The sequence below is a fragment of the Temnothorax nylanderi genome, unplaced genomic scaffold (assembly GCF_030848795.1).
Source record: "Temnothorax nylanderi isolate EJ_2023f unplaced genomic scaffold, tnyl_v1.0 TNYL_tig0017_pilon, whole genome shotgun sequence".
Classification (NCBI taxonomy): Eukaryota; Metazoa; Arthropoda; class Insecta; order Hymenoptera; family Formicidae; genus Temnothorax; species Temnothorax nylanderi.
The window spans coordinates 626,373-638,747 of NW_027249079.1; the positions used below are offsets into that span (position 1 = coordinate 626,373).

At 42.4% G+C, this 12,375-nt stretch overlaps 1 protein-coding gene and 1 long non-coding RNA gene across 14 annotated transcripts in view; one reads left to right on the forward strand and one right to left on the reverse strand.

Moving 5' to 3' along the window:
• Rhogap19d (Rho GTPase activating protein at 19D) overlaps positions 1–12,375 on the reverse strand; it is a 30,800-nt gene that overhangs the window by 6,019 nt on the left and 12,406 nt on the right. For 8 of the 13 annotated variants that reach the window (XM_071698955.1, XM_071698959.1, XM_071698967.1 and 5 more), the window contains 18 exons: positions 11,984–12,175; positions 11,658–11,897; positions 9,766–11,425; positions 9,306–9,392; positions 8,455–8,658; positions 8,250–8,327; positions 7,668–7,785; positions 6,576–6,686; positions 5,498–5,606; positions 5,319–5,402; positions 5,006–5,230; positions 4,285–4,821; positions 3,839–4,219; positions 3,610–3,748; positions 3,222–3,346; positions 2,331–3,128; positions 1,962–2,100; positions 1,253–1,313 (listed from right to left, as the gene is read on the reverse strand). In XM_071698955.1, coding sequence (XP_071555056.1) covers positions 1,253–1,313; positions 1,962–2,100; positions 2,331–3,128; positions 3,222–3,346; positions 3,610–3,748; positions 3,839–4,219; positions 4,285–4,821; positions 5,006–5,230; positions 5,319–5,402; positions 5,498–5,606; positions 6,576–6,686; positions 7,668–7,785; positions 8,250–8,327; positions 8,455–8,658; positions 9,306–9,392; positions 9,766–11,425; positions 11,658–11,897; positions 11,984–12,175 — 5,288 coding nt within the window. The remainder of the gene's footprint in view (positions 1–1,252; positions 1,314–1,961; positions 2,101–2,330; positions 3,129–3,221; positions 3,347–3,609; positions 3,749–3,838; positions 4,220–4,284; positions 4,822–5,005; positions 5,231–5,318; positions 5,403–5,497; positions 5,607–6,575; positions 6,687–7,667; positions 7,786–8,249; positions 8,328–8,454; positions 8,659–9,305; positions 9,393–9,765; positions 11,426–11,657; positions 11,898–11,983; positions 12,176–12,375) is intronic. The other 5 variants (XM_071698964.1, XM_071698966.1, XM_071698968.1 and 2 more) reach the window with 3 other exon arrangements.
• On the forward strand, positions 5,514–7,986 carry LOC139768609 (uncharacterized). Its single transcript, XR_011717405.1, has 3 exons — positions 5,514–5,652; positions 6,331–6,708; positions 7,579–7,986. It is a non-coding gene; the product is annotated as an uncharacterized lncRNA (long non-coding RNA).

The window sequence follows — 12,375 nt, forward strand, 5'->3', positions numbered from 1 at the left end:
TAAGCGTCCTTTCTCAGCCGCGATTGAGCATCGACGGATTTATTTCCTTGTCCCTTTTGCAGCCCATGGATCTTCGAAGGAATACGCCGTCTCGGGCCAACATATAATCGTATTCTTTTCGGGCGTGTCTGATCGCAAAGACGTAGACTGAGGCGGGCAGACAATCAGTTTATAACTAAGAGCACAATCAATCGGCACAGGCAAGTCGTTAACGATAGAATAGAACAGGCAGACGAGCAGTAAGATAAGTGTGATATTCGGAAATGCGCACGTGTGTGTGACGAAGAAGGTGCGAGACTAGGATTACTTTCGCTAACAATCAGAGCAGCCGCCCCATCGAAATACCGTTTGCGATGGTCACGCGTGAGAAAATGCCTTCAAACTCATCGTTAAGAAATTACTCGTGACGAGACGTAAAGTGTGACTCTTCTAAGAAGATTTCATCATCATTGTGAGAGCAAGCAACGATCGAAGAATCATTCGAAGCGCTTACGATCCTCGAAGGACATGCATGCGACGAGAATAAACTGTTTGTCCGACAATTTGCATAGTCGGCGTCAAAGGGGCTTGGATACTTTCTTTTTTAATTATTTTTGCAACGTATCCGGTACCCAACAGGGGATTTTTGTTTCTCTTATTGGATATCAGATACGAAAGTCTATGTATGGAGAAACCATCGAAGATCGCAGAAGCAGCCAATCGTGTGACGTAAATCTGTTTTTCTCAACGCCGAAAGCCAAAGAGTGGCATGCAGCACATGACAACATCGTACAAATAGAGGATCGGCCAAAAGGCGCGATGTGTAAGGGAGTAAGAGCCACTCCGATCAAATCCGACTGACTTAATCGGTCGATTAAACTAATCGGAAATGGTCGAAGTGACCCTAACTCTAGAACGATATATGTATAGGTATATATATCGTTTCTTCTTCTTTCTTTATTTCATCATCCTCTTTGTGGCTGACCCTCCTTGCGCTTGGTCGCGAAAATACGAGATGATATATTTTTGTAAAATTAAATGTTTTCATTACAAGAAGCCTCGTGTGTCGTGGTAAAGACGTGTTCGTATTAAAGAATATGCGAAACAAGTTGCTACGTTCTGAACTGTGTTCGCGCGATGATGAATGGCGCAAACGTAAGAAAGTCGAAAGGTTTCCGCACAATAACGGTGATAACTTTGTAACATACACTTTATAATCGTATAAGTAAATCGAAAAAAATCGCTTGAAGCAAAAATAAGAAGAGGAATGTACCTAGAAAGCTTTTTGTTAATAGTGAGTATCTTCTGTGTCCACTGCAGAAAACAAGATCCTGCTACACTCACCGATCGTCAGAAGCGATATTATACAGAGAAAAAAGATATAAAAAGAGAATATGAATAGAGATAGATATATAATAACGGGATAGAGAGTACGCGTCCTAATTATACACGTGAATTTGAGAAACAAGAGTCGAATATATATCCACGGAGAAACGAAATGAGACAAACAAGACAGAGTACACTCAATACATGTACAGTGAATACGTTACTATACTGAAAGACGCAACTTTAATTCTCGCGTAACGTTTTTTTAAAAATCGATATATACGAATGGATATAAGATGTTGCAGAAATAGCAACGAAATTGTCTTTCTGATCGTGTATCGCTACTCTTCACGCATCTTGCGTAGCTCTATTTGTACACATAACATGTAATACACAACATATACAATATATAAACCTTTTATCGATCCCTTAAATTCCGATTATCAGCACCGTTTTTCATATATATGTTATTCGCTAATTATTTATGGATATCCCTGCTGAATAGCGAGCAAGAAAACATAGATACAGTTTCACGTATCTATTGCAATATGACTCTGAGATATATTGACAGCACGAAAGATTTGTTTCGATATCTAGTGCATATGAAGAGACTCAGAATAGCATCACGTGAAATTATAAAAGAATGCGATACTAACCATCATCCGAGCCATCACCGGGAACGCCTCGTTGCTGCTGTGATGGTGACGGAGAGGACTGCGAGAGATTGTGAACCTCGTGCAAGGAATCCAGACTTCCGTATCGAACTGGTGGCAAACAGATCGACTCCATCGACGGCTATAAACGCCAACGAATTCGTGTAAGTAGGCAAATTCGATTAGTCGAACAATGAATGTCGACAATAAAAAACACTTTTGTCAAATAGCAAGGTAATATGCAAGTAAATTCTTACAGGAAAGAGAAAGTTTACTACCGTACTGACTTTGACGAATGTCAGAATAAAAAAAGAATTGGCTTACATCTTTACCATGCCACGACCGCTCAAGCATAAATTGTAATTAACTTACATCTTTATCCGTTTTAAATTTCTTAATGACGCCGTTATTCATCTTCTCCCCCAGAATGCTAGTCAGTTGATTAGTAGCTTGTGCTTTTTGGTGCATCATGGGCTGTTGTTGCACGGCTATTGATAGCGGTGGTCTCGTGGTCGAACGCGATCTGCCGTGTCTTTCGGACAAATCTATCAATGTTTTATCGGCAAGTCTCTCGTTCAGACTAGACAGACGTTCCGACAAGAGGGTTGGCGACACCGTAGTATCGACTATACTGTCGAGCAGATCGTCATTCTCCATCTCCCGTTTCGCCAATTGCCACTCTATCTCGATCCTTCGTCTTTCCTCCTCCCTCTTCTCGGCTTCGAGCCTCTGTCGATGCTGGTCTCTCTGCAGCATCGCTTTCGTTTCTTCCTCGAATCTCCGTACTCTCTCCTGCGTGGTCGCACTTAAACCAGCGTACGTTAAAATCGCTATTTCGTCGTTACTTTGCTTCGTCTGGTTAGATGCGTTGCTGGACACAGTGGAGCCCGTTTCCGCTGAACTTAAACCAATGTCGATCGATAATCTCGTGGAGTCTACAGATGGTGGCGCGGATTGAAATGCGTACTTGGTACGACTCGACGAACACGTTCCGTGTGACGAACCACTGTTATTACTGTCAACCGACAGGGAACGATCCGTAGAATGATTCGGTTGACTCTTGCTCTCATGCATCTGCACGATCTCACTGACGGAACACTGTCGTTCATTTAAAGCCATACTCTGTCGTCGAATCGTCGACAAATTCTCCGATTCTTGCTTCAACTTGACCTAATTTATTAAATATTAAATTAATATATTAATATATTATAGATGAAATTGATAGATGAAAGAGTGGAGAGATAGATTATGATTAGTACCAACCTTATCGTTATCGTGTTCACTGTTATCGATTTCGTCCTGATTCTTTCGTCTTCTTTGTATCTTTTTATTAGCTGCGGATATGATTGAAGATACAATGTCTCTAGCAGATGCCATGTCGCGCATGCCTGTTTAATCACAGTAAAAAAAAAGACGAGATAAATGCATTGCTTTTATGGATAAACTATACAACACGATTCAACTGTTATTGTTCGAAGTGCTAGCAATGTCAGTGATCAAATAAAAAGAGAATGGGATAAAGTTTGCATTTAAGATAAATACATGAAAGACAAGAAGTGTGAGAAAAAGATGTGATATAATACATAAGAAATAATACATAATACAATAATATATAATACATAAGAAATAAGAAATAATAGAAATAATATACCTTCGATTTTCTGAATATTGTTTAACAGAAGACTATGATTGGATGCTGGTTCAACTTCGCAACTGTCGGTCGGAAGGCTTAAATTTACGCTTAATCTGCTCAAGTCGTCCAGATCGTCCTCTGAGAAGAACCAATCGACCTGAAACACATTGAACCGAAACACACATCGATATTTTATACTAGGATTTTATTAAGAAAACGGCGTTTTCCTATTTTAACAAAGACCTACATTGTTCAGCAGACTCTCGACTATCCTACATTGATGCGACATATCGGTGACCATGGTGACCATATTATCTCTTGAACCACTCGCCCGCACCAGTGTTGGCCCGAAAACGATGGCTAAATTCTTTGCCTCCATTTTGTTGATCTCACTGTGCTCCACTATCTTCTTTAGATGCTGCATTAAATATTTCAGCGTCTCAAAGTGATGTTCCGGAAGATCTCGTAATAATTTTCGTATCGTGGTCATTCTCCTCTGCGGATCTTCTATCTTATCGGCGTCGATGAACATGGGATATAGATCTGCCGTGAGCAAAGAATCGGGAAGTTGACGGAAGAACGATTTCAGCAACGACGATATCACATTAACATCGCTCCATCTCGGATCCTGGAAAAAAATAAGTCTCAGAAAAATAATCACACCCATCTCGGAGGCTCTATCAGATAGGATACCTGGAGGTTGATGTTCTCGAATCCTCTGTTGACACTGTCCGTGAGCTGGCCGATCGCGGCGGTGTTTCCTGGCACTCTATAGATTCCGATAACCTCAAGACCTCTTGCCTCGACGATACTCGTGCACATTTCGACGATCAGTGGCACGTACTCGGAAAACGAAGACGCTGGACAGATCTCGAGGGGCACCTTGAAAGTGGCCCCTTCTGGCGGTGATTGCGCCGTGGGTGAGGATGGCGCGCCGCCGGCTTGACCGTGCATCCTTCTGAACTGTTTCGCCATTCTTCCTTTCCAAGTCTTCGACTTGGGCGACGGTAAAGGTTCCACCATCTGATTACTCGGCTTGCGCGTCTTGTTCACTGGCGATTGACCTGTTGGCGATCGATTCCTAAACGATGTTAGTTTCTTGATGCCTTTATGACTCGGCAGAGGACTCAATCTTTGGACGTTGCTCGGAGGAACGCCGCTATTCGGAGTTGTGGGACCTGTCGGAGTTTGCGGAACGGCTTGCTGCTTCGACGTACAAGATATGGCGTCCTGTAAAGGAATATACTTTCATGAGAAATGTGGCAAGGAAGCTGAATAATTCAGAATCATCAAAACGGGAACAGCAAAGGCCAATATACTAATTTTTCGTATTATCTCTGCATCTTTATCTATTTTTTTTTGTTTTTAACTTAAATAACGATTTCGCAAAAAATATCCTATAATTAATGCTCACCGATGATCTTTCTGCAGCGGCGTGAGAATGAAGTGACCTTAACCAGAGGGCCATGGATGCTGCATCCTCGGTCTGTAAAAGCACCTCTGCCGTAGGATTTGCCACTCTCAACACGTGTTTCCGTTTCGTGTAATCTTCGGCAACGTCGACCACGGAGCACCTCACATCGACACTTTGTCCTGCATTTGTTTCGCTCTCGGTGCTCAACGAAGGACTTTGTAACGACTGAAATATTGCATCAACAAAATATTGTGCTCTTATATATGACGGCTGCTGAACGATACACAAACAGTAATGTTTAAGCATTATTCACCTGACTATGACGATCCTTGTAAAAATAAATTATAGGACCACGGAGAACACCCCAGACTTGCTTCCAGGAACGATCGGTAGATCGCTGAAATAACATTAAATACAGTTAAAAGATATATTCAATGCATTCTAGCGCATCTAACAATAAATATAATTCTTTTGTTGAGCTTGTGATCTTACCTTGCCATCGAGCACTGTGAATTTGACATGGAGTGTTCCCTCCCGTTCTACTGGTTCAGCATCCTTCGCAGTTTCGTCGCAGCTGTTTGACGTTACAGCAATGCTGTTACTGAAAAAGAAACGAAGCCGTTTGAACCTGTTGCTTGCAAGCAAATGTACGTATCGATTTCTTTTTAAGTACAAAATGATGCAGTCGCGGATATCTTCGATTTCAGAGACAACGGAAGAAATTTTATCGTAGTATTGTTCACAACTACATTCTCTTTATATTCATTCTCATATTTTTTTGCTAAACTGAAAACGACACTGAAAACAGCGGTCACATCGATTTTCAGCTTATTAGTGTCATTCCGTTAGTAACATTAAAAATATAACATTAGTAACATTAAACATATATAACATTAAAAACTTGTTCATCTAAATGTCTCCCGAGTGAAACGAATTATTCGGAAAAAAAAACTTTCGCCAATAGATTTAAATGGAAAAAAATGCATTAAAGAGAATATTACTTATGGAGAAATAAATTCAAGTCACATGAAATAAAATTAAATAAGCAACAAATTAAATAGCTCAAAAGAAATTAAATAAAAAGTAGAAAAGCATAATGAATCAAGAAAGTTGATAATTTCTTAATAAAGATATAAACTGAATATATCACAGTCTTGCAATACGTATGCATTAATTGCTCGCGAGTGGCGTTAGATAAGATATCCTTTCTTGTTTATTATTTCTACTGTGATAAGGGACATACGTCCACAGAGACATAAAATACGTCACATTCCTGTTCGTGGCACTGATATTAAAGTCATGTTGTCTATGTTATGCTGTTCTAGACTTCCTGACTAGATAGATATGTTCGTGTACAACTCTCATGCTTCTATCGACATTGCAACGCGATTATTCGTCACTTGCCACCGTTTACAGGCAGGTAAATGGCGCAAACGTACACATATATAAAAACGACGAGCGGATCGAGAGTGAGAACGAGGACAAATGTACATTAGCTTAGAGGAGGAGATGCGGAGCATAGATAATGCAACTTTTTCCGTGCTTCTCAAACGGAATCTTTCGCCCTCACCGATGATGAGAGTTTCGATGTAAGGATGCAACCTGCGTCATATCTTCGAAGATGCGTCGCAAAGGCGTTATGTCGCTCGGAAATAACGGCGGCCGCCATCGTCTATGCGCACTGGAAACATGGACACGAACAGGTGCAGGCTTCGAGACATACTTACAATTAACACCTTCGAGCTAACAACGATATTACCACGTTGCTCCTCCGATAGGAAAATTGCGTAAATATTGTACAATAATTGCGTTATTCATTGGGAGAAATTTCACAATTATTGTGCTAAGATAATTCCTCATAATGCAGCGTTCTTGCCGGCATAAAATTTCTGAATAATATTTGCACAAAAATTGAGAAATTTTGGGTTTAAATTTTGTACAATTATTTTGACATTAAGGCCAGTTTTACCAATGTCGATTAACTGTAATTTTCGGTTAAACTCACTCTTCGTCTCTTTCTAAGGGGGCAGTTAGATGAAGAGTGAGTTTAACCGAAGGTTACAGTTAACCGACGTTGGTGAAACTGGCCTTTAGAGGCAAAATCACTCCAGCACACTTCAGCATCGATATATAACAATTACATATATGCCATCGTTCATTATATTTTACGTACGAGAAAGAATGCTATCTTTCGACGATCCAGCAAGCACAGAATATGCTATAAATAATACATAATAAAACTCAAATATATTTCTCAATTATTTCGCAATTTCTTTCAAAATTTAATTTTGCAAATATTCTGCTAAGATAGTTCCTCATATTGCTGTCTTGCTGAAATACTATTTAGAAATAAATTGTGCAAATATTTATCAATATTTGCACAAAGGTTTAAATTTCTATTTATATGACGAAATCGGGATGAAATTGGGAATGTTGCAATTATGTCCCAATATTTGCAGCAACACTAATTAATCTTTTCCTATCGGGGTCGTTACTTCACCTCGCGCGAGCGAACCTTACGAGAAGCACGGGAGGGGAAAACGTGTTGTTGACGATATCTTTGTGTGTTCAAGGAAAGACAAATCGGTGGCTCAAAATCAGCACATTCGAATGTCATCGCGGCGTCAAGACTCGAGATGCGCGTATCAAAAGATTACTTTACCTTCTGTGAATGTGAACGGGTTCGGAATCGCTGAGCTCCAGATCGCTATCAACGTGCATTCGTTCGCTCCAGGTTGCCTTCAGATACGAAACCCGTCTGGTAGCACGATCCTCGTCACCTATTAAATTACGATTATATCGATTATAATGATTATAAAGCTGTTTTCTCTTTTTGTTTCATGAAATTGTAATCGTAAGGCTTCCTCTCTTTTAACATGTTTTGAAGTTTCGACATTTAGGTTTATAATTATCACGAGTACTCGTTGATGAAGGCTTGAAATCGAAATATTCGACAAATAAATAACTCATTTGTTTAAGAAGACGTCGTTTAAAACTACAATACTATTATACTTCAATGCGCATGTAAAAACAATGGTCTCTTTCCGCATGGATTTCACGCTGAATCATAATAGCATTGTCAAGTGGAGATTTCTTTAAATAACTGATTTATTACGTGCGAGAGAAGTTTCTGGTGCAAGTGCGCGCGCTTATAATTTCGATAAAACGCGTCCACGTCGCGCTTGAAGCGTGCGTCGCAATAATTGCACGTAATGTTAAAAATATCCTCATCGTTCGAACTCACTGATCTGTGCATTCTTCTGTCGCCTAAGTACCGCAGCGTTATTGGTCGAGCCGTTGGGTGAAGAACCATTGACTGGCGCTGAAAGAGAAATCAATGGGACGATTATTAACGCTTTATGCTCGACCTTTATGTAACGTGGATATGTGTGAGTATATCTGTGATGTATATCTGTAAAACGTAAGTGATAGCGGCCAAAGGGACTAACCGATTTGCAGTTTGGCCGACTGTAAATAATTGTCCTGATTGTGGTAGGTTTTATTGTTGTCCTCGGTGCTACCTTCCTCCTCGGCGGTCTGCCACGTATGCCTGGCGTTGCTCCGTGCCGCTGGACCGTTCGTAGCCTCCCAGGACTCCGCGCTGTTGCTGCGTGCTCTCAAACGCACTGATTCTGTCTCCATAGTAGGCACATCTGCTCGATTAAACGACGGGATTATTATAGCATCGTTACGGCGTATTATTATATTTCTTGTACGAACGACTGCTGATCAACATCTATCGCTTTGTTAATAACCAACGGAAGTAGAGTATAATATTATATATAGCGTGTGCGGCTGTGTTGTTGTCGCTATGTAGAAGCACCAGCGGATACGTCGTTGCTATTTTGAATTACCCACATATCATAAGAAGCTGGGCAACAAAAACGTCGGGTGCAAGGGGGCAGTTAATGTCCCCTTTGTGCATAATGTTACGACGACAAATTCCGGTGTATCACGGCTTTATCCGATTACTTCCGCTTGGAAGAAATCTCGCGCGTCTCTTCTAAACACGGTTTTAAACGATAAAAATGAATTATTAAAACTAATTGCGACTATATCTATGTTGCGATTTTATCTATGTAGGGATAATAAACATATACCTATTTTTGTCTTAGTTAGAGCGTGAGAAGCGGGTAAGGTGCATTAATTATTGTATCATCTATCATATTAACATTACATTATTAACGCCAAATTGCGATCGCGGTCCACACTGAATGCGAACGAATCACTGACAGCACAAGAGCGGCACAAGATGACAATGCACAAGCAATATTCGATACAGCTTCTTAATTTTATCTACCTTTACTCTCTTTATAGTCGGCTGGTGGCTCGCAATGGATATGTTTGCTGCCTATAGGAATTATTCTGTTGCCTGTCAATGCTGCACCTAAACGATGACACTTGTTTACTGAGCATTGATCTGACAATTAGCATTATTAATTTGATCTAATCCTAATTAATCGTGAAATTCATAGCGATTACTATCGAATCGTCGGTCGATAGAAGTTTACACAATTCAATATTTGGGTTGATGCAAAAGGTTTGTCGTTTTTTCATGGAGTTTTGTGCTACATAAATAAAGTCATCCAAATTATTGCTTGAGGATTGAAAAGGATTTCCTTAGATGAAGAAATAAATGTATTGAAGGCAGTAGCGATAATTTTGCTTGAATTTTGTTACAACTTTATCTGACAAATGTGACGCCAATCATTTCGCATCAATTTAACAGGAAAATGAAAAGGCGATTACATTGTGCTTACCAGTGTCAAGAGATTTCGTTTCTCTGGCCGGTAATCTTCTCGAGTCCTGGTTCTCGGCTTTCGACTCGAACTCTCGTTTTCGCACAGCTACATTCGGTACACTTCTCTTGTTTGACAATCTGGACAATTCGCTCTTGTAAAGATTCGTTCGATCACCAGCGGGCTCATCCTCATCGCTCAGCAAACGACCGGACTCGAACTGTTTAGCGCGTCTCGAGACGATCTGCAAGCCCTGCGGCGGTACCGGAAATCTGTCGTTGCCGGCTTTTTTGTCCGGTCCCGGGGAAGATGGTAGCGACGAGGAACCGTTTCGCGTCTCTTGCGACGTCTGTTGCTGATTCGTACTAATGTTCTCGTGTATTCTCGACAGGATGCTGACGAAACTACCTTTGCCAGTGCCTCGGTATTGCTGTTCCTTCGCGAGCTCGTTGTCATAGAGAAGCGATGGCGAGTAACAGTGATCTCCAGCTACAGACTGATTGTCTCCAAGTTGTTGATCATTGCGCGGCTTCGAATACTCAGAGTTAGAGTCCACGTCCTTTATCCTCTGCACGCTCTGATTTGACGGCTTATTCAGACTTGTGACGGTCTTGGTAACGACATTCCTCTCTTGAGATCTTCTCGTAGGAGATTGCTGTCTCTGCTGTTGTTCATTCTGACCAGGCGGCCAGATTTGTCTCTGCAGCTTTTGCGGCCTTGCGTAGAATTCCCTCTGGATCACCGCGGATTGATCAAAGTTCGGTAGCAGCGACGGCTCGACAGACCAACCGACGGGATAACTCGGCCGCCGCAGAAATTCCGCCTTCTGCTCGAAGCTCTTACGGAGTCTGTTCATAATGACGGAATCGTCGGAGCATTCGTTGCCGGTTAGAGTCGAATTTGAATCGTAGGGAGACATGCTGTCCTTGCTAGCGGCGGGCGACGAGTCCCGTCTCGATTCCATGCTCAATCTGCTGGATTCGCTCGATCTCAGCGCGTCGATGCTGCCGTAACTCGCCGTCTCAGAATCGATTATGTTGCCGCTGCCCTCACTGGCTCGTCGAGCCACCATTCGCTTGATCGGCCGGTAGATCGGCACCTGCGGCTCTGCTTGCGAGACCGGATAACGTAACAAAGACGGCTGGTAATAATGCTGTGGATGGTGCTCGCTGACGCGCACACGCTCGTAAATCGGATCGTTGATTCTGTCGTAGAGCTGTTCGTTGCTTGGCCGTGAGTACACCGACTCGGGCCGCGTCCTATCGTACAGATCGTATTTCGAATCCAGGGACAATCGGCCGCTCGGTTGCACATTATCCTCACGCAGCAACTGCAATTTCCTCCCCGGAACTCGAGAGTCCTCCGAAAGATCGTATAATGCGCTTGCTTCCGAGATGCCTCTTCGTTGCTGCTGTTTCTGTTGCTGCAATGCGCTCGCGATTTGAGATTCCATGATCGGAAATTGAGACATCGTTGACGGCGACATCCTGCACATCGCTTCCTCATGATGATTTGGACTCTCGGACGACGGTAGAGAACAAACCCAAGATTGTCGCGTTCTCGGCGATCCGCCCGGGATCATGCTGCTCATCGACTTGCGTTGTTTCTGCGATAGTCTCTCCGGGGAACGCAATCGCGGTCGTTGATTCGTTTCAGGATTATACGCTGTATCGCCAAAGTACTAGAAAGTTTAGAAAGATATCCGTATTAATAATTGTTTGTTCTTCTTATCGTAGACGTATAAAAGCATGCATGAAGAAAATATTGAATTGCGTTGGAAATTAAGTAAACTTGATAAATCAATAAACTGCGGCATCGCTAACAAAATATGAGCGCGGAAAATAAAGTAAGAGACAGGTGGCATTTTACGAACAGAAAGCTGCCGCTCGTGGGAATGCAAAAATCTTCCGTACCCGTTGCAGAATGTCGTCCTCCTTGGAGACTACGAGAAGGCGTAGCCACGGTCCCGCTTGTTGAATGCGTTGCACTACGCTGGCGTACTGCTCACCCCGGGTAGGCGTCCCGTCGACGGAGACGACGCGGTCACCAGTGCGCAAACCTGCCTCAGCCGCCGGCGAATTCGCCCGCACCTGTTTCACGAAGATCGTGTCCATGGGCTCGTCGACCTTGGTCCGCTCGTGTCCCGGCAGCATCTACAAACAACGCGCAGGGGATCCACTTTCATTCTCGCTCGATTTCAGAGAGCACCCTACTTTACTCGCCGCTCGACGATACTCACGCAACAGGACTCGGGCGGATAGACGATGAAATGTCGCAGCGTGAATCCGTAGCCATTCTCGCTGCGCCGGAGCAGGAGGGTTCGAGGACCACGAGGAGGCGAGTTCTCCTTCTGAACGGATCTGGGAGACGCCGGATCTCCTGGACCAGGGCCCGAACTCGGCGCTGGTGGCGGGGGAGACGAGTGTCCTACCTATATACAATTAATTAATCAATTCTCGATGAAGCTCAACGATTTTCGTTAACTTAATAAACCTTTAGTTACACAAAAAAAGAAGTATTAAATCAAAACTTATATACTCATACTTATATACATACGTTTTCAATAATCTATAATCTTTTCTTATAAGAATTTCAACTGTTTATTTCAACTTTTTTTCTTGATTAAACTAT